The sequence below is a fragment of the Trachymyrmex septentrionalis genome, unplaced genomic scaffold, assembly GCF_001594115.1.
Source record: "Trachymyrmex septentrionalis isolate Tsep2-gDNA-1 unplaced genomic scaffold, Tsep1.0 scaffold60, whole genome shotgun sequence".
In the NCBI taxonomy this organism is placed as follows: Eukaryota; Metazoa; Arthropoda; class Insecta; order Hymenoptera; family Formicidae; genus Trachymyrmex; species Trachymyrmex septentrionalis.
In genome coordinates this window covers 2316447-2333426 of record NW_017305779.1, presented here as the reverse complement: position 1 = coordinate 2333426, position 16980 = coordinate 2316447, and the positions used below count along the sequence as shown (strand labels likewise).

The window sequence follows — 16980 nt, the reverse complement described above, 5'->3', positions numbered from 1 at the left end:
AAAGACAGCAATTAATTATTTATTTTCAATATTAACAATACTATTATTTAATGTTTTTAGCACTTTAAATAAGCAATTAATTATTGTCTTCCAGTAATGAATTAGCCATTAGATCTCTGTAAAAGATTGGCTCATTGTCAGTATTTAGATAATTTACACACGTTGATTTAGATTTAACATTATTTTTTTTAATATTATATTTTATTTACATTATTTATAGACATATGAGATTTATATAAAAAAAAATATAAGACTCAAATTTTGATTGGAAATCTCTTGATACAAACTAGTTCGCTTTAAGTTATCTCGTTGAACACTGGTTCTCTGGTTTTCTTTTATTTTAACTCCTGAAGTTGAAAGACGATACGCATAAGGTTATTGCAGCACGATGTCCCTTTATGATTTTCTCTTCCAGTAGCTGCATGTTACTCTTCTAGGACTCGCTTGAAAAGACAAAACACGCGGATGCACATTTCATGGAATCGATGCCCAACATGGAGGCGCGAGCCTAACTTGACAAAGAGTACGGGCGTCGGAAGTGAAATGCAGCGCGATATAATGGTGCGCCAGACAAATGTCGATGTGCGAGCAACAAGTGCCGAGAGGGCCGTCTACTTCTGACAATGAGCAGGAAATCTGGCCGGCTCTCTACGGATACGTGTGCAAGTAGAGAGTGTAGGAGCGCGCGCTGGTCACAAAGAGGCATTGCAGTCACAATTAGCGATCACGCAAATTCAGGTCTCGTTCTATTCAGCGACAGCTGTACTTTATATGGAGTCTCCTAACACCGACATATCGCACGGCGACGAGTACGAAAGCACCGCGGAGCACGAGAGCGCTTTGTTGTGTAAGAAACGTAGTGGTATGGAGCGCGAATTGAATCAGTCATTCCGAACGAGCCCTGTCTTCACTAAAGTACGTTTTACGGCGAAGGTGGAAAAGCCGGTAAAATGAACGATAAAATAACGTTTCGATAGCGTAATGAAAGCTGATCTGATGTTTGGAAGACAATGCTGGACGTTTCGTGAAATATTCGTGTCTATCGATCTCAGTAAGAAAAAATTGTCCAAACATAAATTTAAAATATTTAGGATCTCGTAATAATGTATATCGATTCGAATTGATGCTATTACTTCTTACTACAAATTGAGAGAATTTTAGGAAAACAAATTTATATTTCATATCGCTTATTTGCTACAAGAGAAAATAAAAATTTAAATGTTTTGATTCACTGGAATTTTTGTAAAATTAATTTTTAAATACAACTGTGTGATACGTGGTTACAGAGGAATAAAATTCTATTCTTTCAAAGTATATTTTTTAATTAACATTTTAATTTTTTCTTTAAATAATGTAATTTCAAAAATTATAATTATAATGAGCAAAGGAGCAAATTATATATATTCGACTAAGAATATTATCCATCATATTGCATCAACTGATTTTTATTCACAAATGTGAATGCACGTTAATTGTTCAATATACATGTGTAAGTATTAGTCGCGAGAGCGCCGCGCGAGTGTATGGCATTTCTCGTGCGCGTGAAGAGCCGTGTCACGAGCATAATAATTGATAATTGATAATTGAGGAAATACGCGGTAGATAAGGGGAACAATAGCGCAGCGGCGTTTTGCGCGGTCAGGGAAGTAAACGATATATTAATCCTACAAATGTATACGCTTATCTACCTCCACGATCGCGTTTTTACAGTTTACACGCGATACAGTCATTAAAAGAGAATTCGATATGTATCGCCGCGTCATTATTATACCGCCTGATCTATCGCGTACCCTGTAACTCTCGTTTTATATTCGTGACAGGTGTAATTTAGAAATCGAACGGGTACTTAGTGCGGGCCTCGGGTGCGAAATATTACCCGGAGATCGTAAAAGAAAACGTTAAACAGCAACGAGATTCCGCCGGATTTTATATGATATTTATGCGGACGTGAGTGGCAAGCGAGAAAACGCATAAACAATATGGATATAATTTTTAATTACGAGACGGCAATAAACATTTTCGAAATGAATCAGATCCCGCGAGTGTAGTAATACGTTAAACAGTAGATAAATATTCCTTTATAGTTAAAAAAGTTAATTACTAAGTTATGTCAAAATGTCAGTGAATGATATTACCTTCGCTTATAAAATGTATAATTATGTTATTAATCAAGACTGATGTCGACATCGTGATTTATCTGATAAGCAGTATAAAACATATCAAGCGTACCATTATAAAGTAGCTACTTGTGCTTTAAGTTTAGCAAATATTACATAGAATAATGGATAATTATTTAACAATCAACACATAATTGATATTAATATCATTATGAAACGTTTAATTATGTTATTATTAAACGCTCTACAAGTACATATACCGATATAACGTAAATGAAATAGTTACATTTCGTTCGAAAAATACGTGTACGTTAAAGGTCTTAATAATAGACGAGCTGTAATTGTCAAGTCATATCGCTTACTGCGAATAATTAAATTTTCTCAAAGTTATGCAATCTGAATAGATATGTAGACATTCTCTGGGTTATGTTAACTAATTATAATCATAAATATAATACATTAATTCAAAAATAATATATTTCTTGAAAATTGTTATTTAAGGACAATTCAATAAAATTTTAGAATTTACATTAATACAATAATATAAGATTTTAAAATTACTGATAAAATGTGAAAGATATCTTCGATGTTATCTGAAACCTGACGGAATCTTATCGTCGACCAGATACGAATCTACATCGCTTTTTTACTAATACTTGATTAGGCTTGCATCTGATAGGAGCATCTATGATTTCCCGATAGTCCGATTCATTCCGACCTAATAGTGTCGTTTCGTTCCAGTTCGATTCCAAGGTCGGTTGGATCATTTCGGGATCGGCAGTCGAATGTTGGTAGAATAGAGAATCGATTCCGGTTTTCATGGTACCCTTGATTGTCTGCCCGATGTTGTTCAATGTGTTTCCGATATCATTCCAGACAGAACGCTTCACTTGGAGGCTGCTGGCTTGTGTGGCGCACGTCAAAGCGACGAGCACCAGAAGCACGCTCAGAAAACGTTGAGGGAAATAAAATCTCATTTTTGTATCTTCTCTTGAAGGCGCGAAGAACTGCCACCTTAAACAAACCTTAAACAAGTTCGATATGTTATTGTGAGATATTTCTGGTACAGTATTACGTTAGAAAATCTATTGTCTAATATTTTAAAATATTTTAAAATATTAGACAATAGATTTTCTAACGTAATACTATATTTAAAAGTTTAAAAAGTTTGAATAGATAAATAATTGTTATCTATTTATACCTTTTAAATTTTTTAATTTTGAACTATTGCAAATCAAGAATTATCGCGATGTTTTAACATTAAAACAACGATCATCTCTCTTAGTTTATTCTCGAGTTTCAGATTCTCGAGTAATCAAGAGGAGTAGCGCGATAGTGTTGGGATACTCTGTATCTCTAATGGCTACAAACATCTGTAAACACTCTTAGTAGTGGATGAAATTGAGTAACTGTGATATGATTCATTTTATCAATTTATTTTCAAGTTCATAATATACAGAATAATACGGAGACTTTGAGTATATTATTTTAAGTGTATTATCGTAAAATTCTTTAAGTAATGTATGGTATAAAGGAAGGTTATTATATTATATTATATTATTACACACTCTGTCAGATATTAAAGGAACAATATAGTATAATCCAATCTCTTGAATTAAATAACATTTTGTTATTTTTAACTTCCATCATGTATGTCAAAATGTAAATCCAGTCCATTTCTGGAGTTAGTTTCAAAATAAATATTTATGTATACACTTATTAATAATAAACTAAATTTAAGTCAAATTTAATACACCTGAATTTAATTTCGTTGTTTTAATTAAATGAACAACATATTGAGAAAGACCAGTAGTGATTTATAGAAATAAATAAAAATAACTCAAATTGGATATAATTTGATATTATGAATTTAACAGTGTATATTAAATTGTATTAATTAATATTAATTATATTAATTATAAATTATAATAATTAATATTAAATTATATAAATAAATATTATACTAAATATTATATTAAAAATGTCTGCATCCTGCAAATTTTTTGTCGAAAGAGAGAATGTTTAAAAAATGCATTAGAACACAACTTATAATACGTCGAAAGCGCGACCAGAAATTGTTCAAAAACGCATCAAATTTTTAATTATGCTTTGAAGTATCTACGATAAAGATGAATAATAGAAAACGTATAATGAGATTGAAAATGTACCTCCGTTTTCTATCTGTTCCCACTGCGTCTGAAAGTGGTGCGCAATCGTGGAGAGTAGGTTACGTGCCGCGGAAAACGATGAATGGGTTGTCAGAAATGAGTTGTTCGGATCACGGTGGTGGAAGGTTCTTATCGTGCGGAATGAAGTAAAATACGAGCCTGTTCAGAAACATTTATGTGCACGTGCTCAATAATGTTTCCTCGCCCCTGTCTGCGCCTAGTCACGCGATTGCGCTCTCGTCTCGTCTCGCCGCGAATTCTCTGTATGTAATATAATACACATCATGTATTTTCTGTGTATTATAATACAACCGTCGAACGCACTGTGTGACGCGAAACCAAATGTTATTATGGCACATCGTCCGTTTTCTCACGAACAGATTTCGAGCCTCAAGCGATACATCGATACTGATCCATAAGTTGTATTGTTTTTTTAAACATTCTTTCTCAATTAATGTATTTTTTAATATTTCTTCCAGAGAAATTAGAAAAGATATTGACTATAAGATTGTTTGAAATAAAAAATATAAATAATAAGGAGTATACAGCCACAAAGCAAGATGTCTCTTAAGCGAAAGTCATACATTTAAAAATTGTTAATATGATAAACGTTTTGGTCTTGACTATCATCAGTACAATAAAATATAAAACGATGTTATAAAAATTAAAAAGAATATTAACAATTCTTTGTAAGTCCAGAATTGACGATGACAAAATTACATTTGTTTATGAAACGAGTTGACAATATTTTAAGTCCAGAATTGAAGATGACAAATTTACTTACGAAATTTTATTGCGAAATAGATTCCGTGTTACTTGAAGATTTGTGAGAATTTGTGTGAAAAATACGGAATTTTCAGATTCTAGTTAAATTTAAAAAGAGAGAACAAAATTTTTATATACTACTTTTTAATATATTGTCGATAATAAGAATTGGTTTAGATTTAGCTTACTATACCTTTGTATTTTATGTGTGTGTGACAAAAATTCTCGCAAGTATAATTCGGAGTTCTTAATATACAATTATATATAAAATACTTGTTCTTAATAAATTAACAACGAGTCTTGAAAAACTTTTTGGTAAGAACTATTCTTAACAAAATGTGATGGCACGTACTTTGCGGCAGTCTTTATAAATTATGTAAAGAAAGGAGAGGGAAGAAAAGTAGAGGGGAATAGTTTATTGGACAGTAGAGAGGCTTTTTTCAATAATTGGTAGATAAATGTCAGCATTCTGTATCGCTCTGTTTATTCAAACTCATTTTTTGTCTTTTGATATGTGTCATATCGGAGACTGTTCTTTTATGATATGATTGTTTGAAATCTAAAATTATTGTGTTCTTCCAATCAATCCTATGATTGTGATCTAGTTTGTGATGAGAGATAACAGATATAACATTAATTGGTTTTTTTTATGTCATTATTGTGTTCTTTTAAACGAGTTTTTGATTTTCTTTTTGTTTGTCCTACATATGAAGAGATGCAGCCGAGACAATTTATTTTATATACAATATTTGAGTGATCTTCTTTTTTAATTTTATTTTTGCCTATTTTAATAAAAGTATTCAAACAATAGGTTTGTGGGCAATTTTGAAATCAAATTTTTGTGTAAAAGTTTTTCAAATTTGTTTGAAATAAAGTTAGAGAACTTTTAATAATTGATAAGTTTCTGCGAAATGGCACCTAATGCATGTGCATTTAAAGGATCTAAAATTTTCCGTTGAATAAGGAATAATCTTATTCAAATACCGTTTAGTATTTTAACACGCCGATAAGTATGTAAAATCAGCTTAGAGCGACAATTCTTATTATTTATTATATGTTAGATAAAAAAAAAAGAAAGAAAAGAAGTCTACTAAGAAATAAAAACGGTGAAAAATAAACATATAACATTACAATCGATAGCCGAAACTTGTAATGTTATATGTTTATTTTTCACCGTTTTTATTTCTTAGTAGACTTCTTTTCTTTCTTTTTTTTTTATCTTTTCTGTACTTTTAATTTATACCTTTAATTATATGCCTTTTTAAAGTAATGCGCTGACTCTTATTTCGCCCTTCACTTGTTGTTACTTGTATTATTTATTATCTGAGGAATTATTATCACTGAGGAAGACTTTGTATGTCGAAACATTTGAGAGTTATATTAATGTACTTATGTAATTAAAATGAAATTCATTTTATGAGCTATAATTCATTATAAGCCTTGATATCAATTATATTGCGTTGCGTTTGTTGCGAGCCTATTTATTTTTTATTTTATACCGTTTAAAATAATAAACAATTCAACAAATTCAAATTCACGTTACGTTGGAATATGCTACTTATTATCAAACTTATGTATAAAAATAAAACTTGCAAAATTTAATAATATATGAACTATATATATGAAATAATATATCAAGATAGTTTCAAATTTATTTGCATGAAATGAACTATGCAATGACTACAAAGCGTAATCGATATTTTTGCATTTTCTGAGAGACCTTATGTTTCATCCATCTTCTCTCTTCGTTATTCGATATCGAGAATCGATCTAAAAGCAATGAATGCTATGGAGAATTTCTCGTTTTGCTCTGAGCAGTTTACTTTTTTAATCACGGCGCTGTTACAGTAATGGTAATTACAGCGTAGCGAGATATCGATCAAGCTTACGTGCCGAGTATTTTCAAAGAAAAAATCAACACTAGAACAATTTTTGACAAATTTGTAGTTGATCACTTTTTGATATAATTTTAATTAATAGCATAAAAAATTAAGTAAATATCGATTCAAAAAATACTTTATTAAATTTTAGGAGAGTTTAATGAAATCAGTTTTTAAAATAAAAATAGTAACATTTTAATTTAAGTACGATTGTATTATCAAGAATTGACATTTGTATAAAAAGATTATTGAATGAGATTGACAATCTTTCTTATAGACAGTGACAAGCAATTAAATTTTTACTTAGGAGAAATCAATTTGTTAAAGGACACAGTGTGTGATGAGATCTATTAGTTCTATTTCTTCAGAGCTGTGAAGATAGCTTCAGATTCTTCTATACAAAAGTGTTAGATAAATGAAGATAAGAAAGTTGAAGGAGAGAGAACTGTACATCAAACGTACGTACGTGAGAAAGGATTCCCTACCTGGTTGCGTTTTTGCACTTTGTATGCCAACGACGTTTTATATCTTGCCGGTACCTATGCTGTAAAACCCCGTAGTGCCTGCTCACAATGTAATAAACTCACTTCCAGGACGAATAACGAACATTATTCACGGGGGACGCGCAGCCGTGGCGAAGGCTTTCTTTGACCGACGGCAAGACGTAAATGCGAGAGCTTTTCCGACCACCAAGTCCCGTGTACGTCTTGCCGACGAGAACGTATCGTTTTTTAACGGGCGTGTCAAAGGGGCGTTTGTTTTATCTAAACGTATGTGAATCACTAATGCGATAGACGCTATCGCACTTTTGCTCTCTCGCGTTTCCCATGCTTTCCATTATTAATCTGGATTTCTCGTTATTAATTCGAGTGGTAAATTCCGCTATCTTCTCGACTCTCCACGACAGACATGCGCGTATAGCGTTATAATTAAGACTTGGAATCTCCTGGTGTGCTCTTACATGGCACAAGACTCTTTAATCAATCTAGAATTACTTTTACGTAATACGGGAAAGTTTCGATATCATTGCCTAATAATAACTTTTACGATACGAATGAACGATATAATAGAATAACTTATTCACTTAATCTCAAGGTATTTTAAACAAGAGTTTACAAATTTTTTATTTTACAAAAGTTGTTTTTGCTACTTTGAGGTATATCCAGAATTGGATGTTCACTGTTACAAAAATTATTCAGTGGAATAAACATCGCGCTGAAAAAGTCATTCACGTAAATTGACTAAAAAATCTATAGACGAAGCAGAAATTTGTACTTTCAATGAATTTTTTTTTTACTCATGCGCACATGTTTCCTATTAAACTAACTTTTATGCATAAAAAAATCTAAATTATTTGGTATAGTGATCAAAGGGTTCAGGCCATTCGTTAAACCGAGTTACTTAACCAACATGTGTGCAATGTACGTTTTTATTATTGGATATCTCTCCCGTTTTTGCTGGCTGTAATCTGACACGACTACAGGTCTCACGTGTATTACAAAATCCGTGTACACGAACAACATGTACCCGCATATTGAAAAGCAACTAAAGCCGTGCTGGTAACTACACGTCAGTAATAACTGTGTTACACTAACCGTGCGCAACGCGCGTTTGTATACACACGTATTGGATTTCGCGTATACGTATAATTTAAGCATCCGATATCATCGAGATCCGTGTGAACATTTTTTCTGGAAGATCTTATTAAGTTAAGGTCAGTAAGGATTGTGATGAAGTCGTTAAACGTCATTTATGTAAAATATTACAGTATGTAAACGATATGTGCACACGTGTCACCTATCAACAAGGGGCGATAAAAGTGGCATAGCTGATTACACGCGAGGTAACGAGCTTCAAATGTGACTGCGTAATGCAGTAATGCCATGGGAAAAGTCCAACAAAGTAAACGTTTACAAGTTGATTCGGTGTAGATCTGATATATTTATAATATATTAGATATATTAATAAAATGTGTCGCTCAATATTGTTCGTGTTAAAGCAATAACACATAAAGTTTCTACTCGTCATCATAAGAAGAAGTCGCATCAGTGAATATTGCAAAGCGTTGCAAAGTTCTGTGCGGTGAACGAAGATCCGATAAATAATTCGAGTTCAGCCTTCCGTGGAAGTTTCTCAAAATGTTTTCGTAAACATCTGTTCGATATGTAAAATATATTCTTGCGTATTATTTTTTCCGCAGGGAATTCGTCATGCGTCAGATATATAAATAAGTTTTTTCTCTTGCTCGGGCTTGTTTTGCAGTTATTTATTATATTTTCATAAATATATATAAAATTATATAAAAATATAAGAATCATTATATAATTAATATTTTATATAAATATATTATATTTAGGTACATGAAAATATAAATATAATAAATATGAAAATATTATTGTAGAAAATTGTATATAAATCACATCAATAATACTTTTTCATCATCAAAGTTACGGAAAAAGAAATCTTATGCTTATATCCTTAGATTTATTTCTCGTAAATTAAAATTTGCAATTTTACCACAGCAAATATTGCTTGGAAACTGCGGGTATGCTAAGTGGAGTCTGCTCTTTATGGTCGTCCAACCGCAAGATAATTTTTTATAGCGCGCTTGAGAGCGAGAAATTTAATTGCCCAAGTTTGCTGCTTTACAACTTTGTATCTTGTACGTTTCAAGTATTGCATCAAAATGTTTCGCCGTGTTCAAAACGATTGCAGTCGCGATAAGTTCTACACGAGTTTTTCACGTTTTTTCCACAGAGTAGTGGAGTAGTTAAAATTTTCGAATCAGTATGGAAACTCTGTGTGCTGATGTACTTTTATAATTTTTATTAATATAAAATATTCCTATTAATATTATTTTTTGTTTTTACTAATATTAGATAATTTTTATTGTTGAATAAATTATTATATTTAAATAATGCAAGGAAAGAATTTTATTGAAATGTCTAAACATTTAGGGAGGTATGGATTTCAAAATAATTTTGTTGGACCATTAAAATAATTATATAGAAAAAGCATAGTGAGCAATGCTGCAAAAAGTTTTGACATTCAAGCAATTAACCAGTTTGAATGTTCTACATAATTATTTTAATAATATAACAAAATTATTTTTAAATCTATATATAGCTAAATTTTAAATACTTCAATAAAACTGTTCTTTCTGTATGCATTATAAATTTATATAACAGGGCTTTTTGTGATAAATTTAAGTAAAAATTTTCTTTCTCACAGCAAATGAGTTTATTAACAATTTTATTGAGGCACTCATTACAATAAATGATGTAATTTATTTCTGAAAGTTCGTAGTGATCAAGAGATTAAATTGGTGTGATGACAGACGGGTTTAATTACGTTAACCTTAATTTAATCGTCCCAAGTCCATCGTGTTTCATAATTATGTACCTGGTAATGACCTTAAATTATAGGACAACAAATCAGACTGTTTAAGCATATGCAATTTACCAATATTTACACATATCGATCTGCGTACCTAAGGCCATTTATATCGCTTTCATGCACATTGATGCAACTTCCGAAAAAGGAAATTGCATTCACCGAATGACAACGTGAAAAGTTTAATTCTTCGCTTGGTGCTTTCATTAAGTCCTTAAATAATTTACATTCACGCGCTCGCAGGTCGTTAGGATAATTTATGCGCTTTTTATGCCGTAACGGTCACCGTAGCAAATATTTCATCCATGTTGATCGTTCCTCAGAAACATAAAAAGTATACAGTTTTAATGTGAATTTTATAACAACGGAAAGCAGATGTTACAAGTTTTATTATAATTTTCACTTTTCATATTAGCGTTAATTCATTTGATTATATTTCAACTACAAGATTCAAATTGATATTCAGTTAAATTTTTTAAATATTTTTATCAGAGAAATGTTGCCAGAAACGTATACATTAAATAATTCTTTTTCTTCCTGTTGTAATACACACGAGTTAGTTTAACATCGCGAAATTATGATACCGTCGAGCGAGGAATTTACGTTTAGTTGCACGTGAAAAAATTCGCCGTAGCAATTATCGTCGAGGTTTTATTTCCGTTAACAAAGTTTTTATCGTCGTTCACGATCGCGTCTACAGTAGGAAACGTTTTTAATGTATTCACGCGTGACTCTTCACGTTCATCTCTACGCGCAGCAGGAATACAGAGAGTGATTTATAAAAGAGAGGATACAACGTGTGTGCGATAAGCTTGATTCTTTTCGGTAAAATCTGCATGGAAAAAAAAAACTTGAGCGTTAATCACGCCAAAGTTAATTAGCGCGTGATTAATTAAACGTATGTCAAGGTATCAAATCGACCGATCTCCCAGGAGTTCGCTCTCTGACTCCAGTTCGGAACTTCGAATTAATTAACCTTTCGTCGATCTAACGGACAAATTAGGCAAATCATCTTAGTGAGCGAGTATTTATGCAGCTACATCGTTGACTCTTTAATTTATTATCAGATGCATTGCCGGAGCCGGTAGATCGTCGGACTTATGTTTTATGTAAAGTTGGGATGTATATAGAGTTGCCGAATGTACCTTTTCATTCAATCTTAATCTTTTCTTTTTTAATTAAGACGAGGGTGACTTGACCGACTCGCAAACATGGAGATATGCATGTACGTTTTCCAGCATGTGAAAATTGCAGATGCACATTTATCGATAGTGGAATCTTGCGACACAGATTTAATAGTAAACATAATAATATATTTATACAAATTTATCTACTATCGCAATATTCTCGACTGATAGTAATATTATTTATTCATGCTGCAGGCAGTATCGATAAACGATCTTTCTTACATGCGTACATTCTGAAAAATAATATCCATTGACATTGCAATTTTTAACTCTGTTATTTATTATTTTATTTCATGACAATTAAATGAATGTCTATAATATTATATATATATCTATATTATGTATACTATAATTCATTCTTTATAGCTTACCATTAGAGCTTCTCAACTGCTTGATCCACTGAGTTATATCTGGATCGGAATATGGTAGATGTCATTTAAAGTATCTCGAAGCTCTTTTAACTACAGTAAATAATTGTCCTTTCAATATTTTAGTTTTAATTTTTATTAACAAAATATTTTCTATATATATATCCAGGAAATGTATAAAATTAAAAAAAATATATAAAAAGGATCTATTAGCGATAAAAAAAAGCAATATAATTTACATGTATTACAAAATAATTATTTCCCCTGATTTCTCTTAAATATTATTTGAAAAGTGTATATTCAAATGGAATTAATAATTTAACAATTCTTATAATTTTGACAAATTGAAAAATATTATGTATATGCACATAATGTTATGTAATGTACTCAAATATTGTGTATATCAGCCACGGTATTTAACTAGCACGTGTTATATATTTCTATAATTTCGACCGCGTATTTATTACTCAGCATATTAACTGCTTTACTACGATAATATAACCATTTTGCATGGAATTATTTTACATAACCGTGTTATTTGCGCATAAAAGTCGATTGCAATTCCATCTATTAGTGAGGCGTTATTATCTCTAGAAATCTCAATTAACTATTTTATAAACATCATTAAATTTACTATTTATTTAAATTCTGAAACGATAATAGGGACCGCCAGAAGGTTTATTTAAATAATATTTTGTCCGTTTCAAAGGAGCAAAAATATTTCCAGGAAGAGAGAAGATCCTTCAATGTTAAAGATAACTTTATAAAAGTATGCCGTCTACTTTATGCGAAAATTTCAATTTTATTTTAGTCTGTCGTCGAGACGATCGATATAACGTTGCATGCGATTAGGAAATTCTCGCGAAATTAAATTTCCACGAGAATGAACGTAGTTTGTGTTACACTATAGTTATGTACTATAATATATCGCGTGAGAAGAGGAACAATAATAATCTTACTGCGTTCGCATCCGGGATCGCAAGATATTTAACAAATTCACAATTTCATAACATTGGATATCAAAAGCGAGACGCAAGTCTCTCTCTCTCTCTCTCTCTCTCTCTCTCTCTCTCTCTTTCCGCTTCTTTGTATAGGTGAGTAAACAATCGGTTGACATAAGCGAACAATATATCGATAATTGTGAACCAAGAGAGTAATGCAAATTGGGACTAAGGTAATGCCACGAACATGCTATCGTTACCTGATGGGACTTCCTCTTGCGTGCTGGTATATTTGCGTATACGTGTGTGGCTTTGAACATGAGCCACATTCGTACACGCACACACATACGGACACGGGTCGCATACGTATACGTGCGGTATACGTATGATTTGCCGGAATCGGCTTTGCGGTCGACCAGCGAATATATCACTGCAGCTTTTGTAGCTTTGATTCCGATCGCCGACGAGAGAATGAGGGTCAGCGGTGCACCACCCGACTATTTTTGTGCCGTGGGTACCTCTCCGAAATGAAGCTCTCGCATTGGCTTTTCCACTTGTGATCGTTGCCAGCAGCAACTCTCCCTCGAAAATTGCCACTTTGAATGAAGATATAAGGGACGATTTATATCCCTTTGACGTATGGATTTTGACAGTGCGCCGCACCGTACGCCCCCGGCATATAAACAATCGCTGTTATTTACATTATAGACAGAGAGACAAAGCGGTTAAGCTGTGCGAGCACTAGGATTGTTATATATGTATTGTGCGCGTTAAATGTAAATATATTATTCGAGAAAAAAAAAAGAGAGAAATAATAATAATATTAATGCTGAACTTAATGTCGTATTGAAAGATAAGAGGAGGGCGGTTTGGGTAAGCGGAGAACCATCAACCCCATTTCAGTAGCAAAAGTGAAACGACATAATCCGTTATTCTTGGAAATTGCAGAAAAAAAAAGAGCTATGAATCACCTGATGGACTTCTCTCGTTCCCATTTTAAAGCCACGTGGATTTGCATTTAAGTCAGTTGATACGGTCGTACGCATCAAAATCTCGGAATCCTCTCGGTTAAGCTATTAAGCGAGGCCAGCTCTTTCTTATCCATTATGAAGACGAGCAATTGAAAAAACAAAGTTCACTTCTTAATCATATTAACGCGAAACGTAAAAGCATTAGATTATTTGAACCGCGTAACATTACCGCATTATCAAGTCTAGCTGCAGTAGTTGAGTTAACACAAAGTTAAACAAGAAATTAAACAATGAAGGAGCCTTATCTCAAACGTCACGTTAACAAACATGTCTCGCCATATGACCGTCTTCTTTGGACGAGAATCATCGATCCACCTTATCTCCGCACGATCCCCATTGTGCCCGGCGCTTTAGCGAGTGCCGATGGGACCCGTAAGCACGATGGCGCAAAAAAGAAGGACTGAAAGAAGCGTGCCAAGCTCGGAGGGAGGCGTTCAAGAGTAGGAAGGGTGACACACGAGGTGGTGCAGTCGTCGGATGAAGGGGACTTCCTTTTCGCGGCCGGCATTAAAGCCATTCCGCGTAGCTGGCACCGAAGAGTCTCCCGGGGAAAACGCTACGGCATTCGACGCGGCTCCCGGGGGATTTAAAGAATGGAAAAGCTCGCGTACCTTCGCGTACAGACACCCCATCGAGCGCGACGAGTTAAGGAGGATAGAATCTCCTCGCGGCGGTAGTAGTCACGAATAAATAAAAATAACGTCGCTCCCTGCGAGAGACGGGTAGTAAATGAGCCGCTCCTCGTGGATCATTTGTCACCACGCCCCGGAGCTAAGCGCGCTTGATATTACCGTTGTGAGCCGAGGGTGTCATTACGCGACGTCGGTCGATCATCGGGCACGCAGCGTTTATGCGGACGTTAATTGTCGCTATTATTTTACGTTCGTGTACATCCGTTACGCGCCGGCGGCCCGAAACAGCAGTTCTGCTGCCGTAAATGAAAAATTCGCCTCTACAATATCTCGTACGTTTATGTGTGTTATTTTGTGTATACATTATTGTGTAAATTTCTAGAATGTCAATAAAAATACGTCATACGTTCACGAATTCAAAGATTCCCATCCATCATAATACCCCCTGATTATTGTAATTATATTGTTGTAATAATTGACGTTTGTGACTAGAACGCATAATGATGGACAATTTATCAATTCAACCATTAGCGATAATTATAGTTCACGGACACTATGGCTTCATTCGATTATGGAAAACATTATTGACAGATGGGTAAGCCGGGTAAATATGTAACAATATATTTTGTTTCTTGATCATGAATCATATTTGTGAGACAATGTAAGTATATTTAGGAAACGCAAAGCAAATATAAAATATTTCTCGGATAAATTTGACACAATATTCCAATTTCGGAATTGAATTTTAGAAATCCAAATCGCCTGTATTATATGTATGGATGATACGTAGAAGTTGTCATTGATAGATGGTTGAGCCGGTTAAATGTTTCCCTTGATCATGAATCATATTTATGAAATAATATAAATGAAGTGATATGTATATATTTATAAAGAATACAGAGACAAATGTAAAATAATTCCCCAGATAATTTTAACACCATATTTTAATTAAAAATTTTTTAATATTGAATTTTAGAAATCGAAATCTTATGTTATTTTTATACTACCTTGAAATTAATAAATGTCGTATTATAGATTTGAATTTTTACAAACTTAAATCGCACGCAAAGTTGGATAATAAATTCAATCAAATATATTCGTATGGTGGACTTACAAGCTGTTACGCACCGCAGTCTCATTCGTCGACGGCGAATTAAAAGTTTGGGACGGTATAACGGCATGGTTTATGATGCGCCATACGGCGGGAAACAAGGCGGAACATTTTAGTACTGTGGAGTTTTTTTCCCACATGACTTGTAACTTTTCGCGAGAGCGACTTGAAACTTTCGGGATACAGCGGAATACACGCGAGCTGTATGAAATACGACGGGATGCCATTAAAAGGGCTAATGAGTATATACGCTGTGTTACGTATTTCTATTTTAAACGGACGTACCGTCGGGATTTGACGTTTCGTGCGAGTATCGCGAGTACTCGTACTGGAGTTATCTTTGCGTCTCGCATGAATACGACGGACGGGTTACGTGATTTTACAGAGCAGGAAAGAAGTTCTTTTCTACGTTTTTTCATTAAAAATTCAAGTCGAGCTATATTATGTTGTGTTGTATGAAATTATTATATATATTCTAGCGATAGTTATGTAGTATATTATATCATTGCATTATTATTGTAATTTAATATAATAATACAATAAACATAACACATTTTGATGTATTAAAGTCTCAATAAATTAAAATCTACCGAAAAATAAGATTATATGGAAAGTAGATTATGATTTTATTGAAATATCTAAAAGCTACATAGATAGAGATATCTAAAAATAATTTTGTTGAATCGAAGTAATTATGTAGGGCACTCAAACCAGTTGTTAGAATATATCTAAACGTCTTGCACACTTGAGCGTCCTATGCAGTTATTAGTCCAACAAAATTATTTTCAGCTCTATATTTAATTCAATTTTTAAATATTTTTTCACGTTCTAATTAATTGGCTAATTCTTTTTCGATAAGATATTATAAAAAAATATATAAAATAAAGAGAAAATATTTTTATGATTCAGCTTTTGAAAAAATAAAATCCCAGAAATATAAAATAAGAAACATTCTCTGTAAAATTTATTACACAAAGAAAAATTGTAGTTAATAAGATCGCTAAGTCAACCGACGTCGTCTCGGTCACAATGATATCAAGGTATCATTGATTTTTCGTTTAAGGGGAAAGAAAAAAAAGAATTCTTCTAAATTGAGTCTTACATGTGGTCCACCTCTGTCACGGCTGGGCGAGGAGGCTCACGGATCGAGAAAGAAGGGGAGACGTTATCGTTCACAGACACGGTCGCTTTTTTCACCCTTTTAAGTAAGAGTCGATGCTGCGACGGTAAGCACTTTCATTTTTGCGCCTTTGGTAAAGTTCTCGACGCAAAAGCTATAATAGCTTCTCACTTCTATGCGAATATATGATGGAAACGGCAAAATTGTTGGTAAGTGATGAGAGAGAGGGTGGAGAGAGGGAGAGAGAGAGAGAGGGAGAGAGAGGGA

The 16980-nt window shown here is 33.2% G+C and overlaps 1 protein-coding gene across 1 annotated transcript; it reads right to left on the bottom strand.

The window, feature by feature from the left end:
• Positions 1-2627: 2627 nt before the first annotated feature.
• Positions 2628-13173, bottom strand: LOC108752475. Its single transcript, XM_018493310.1, has 2 exons — positions 13080-13173; positions 2628-3142 (listed from the first exon to the last, which is right to left on the bottom strand). Exons 1-2 carry the CDS (start codon positions 13164-13166, stop codon positions 2729-2731), a joined length of 501 nt encoding a protein of 166 aa, XP_018348812.1. The 5' UTR covers positions 13167-13173; the 3' UTR covers positions 2628-2728.
• Between the last annotated feature and the right edge of the window lie 3807 nt (positions 13174-16980).

Bases quoted from the DNA above. Each gene is read 5' to 3' on its own strand.
- LOC108752475 (XM_018493310.1), bottom strand. From the start codon at position 13,166: ATGTGTGTGCGTGTACGAATGTGGCTCATGTTCAAAGCCACACACGTA. The intron at 3,143-13,079 runs GTAACGATAGCA...AACTTGTTTAAG, and splicing joins GCAAGAGGAAGTCCCATCAG to GTTTGTTTAAGGTGGCAGTT.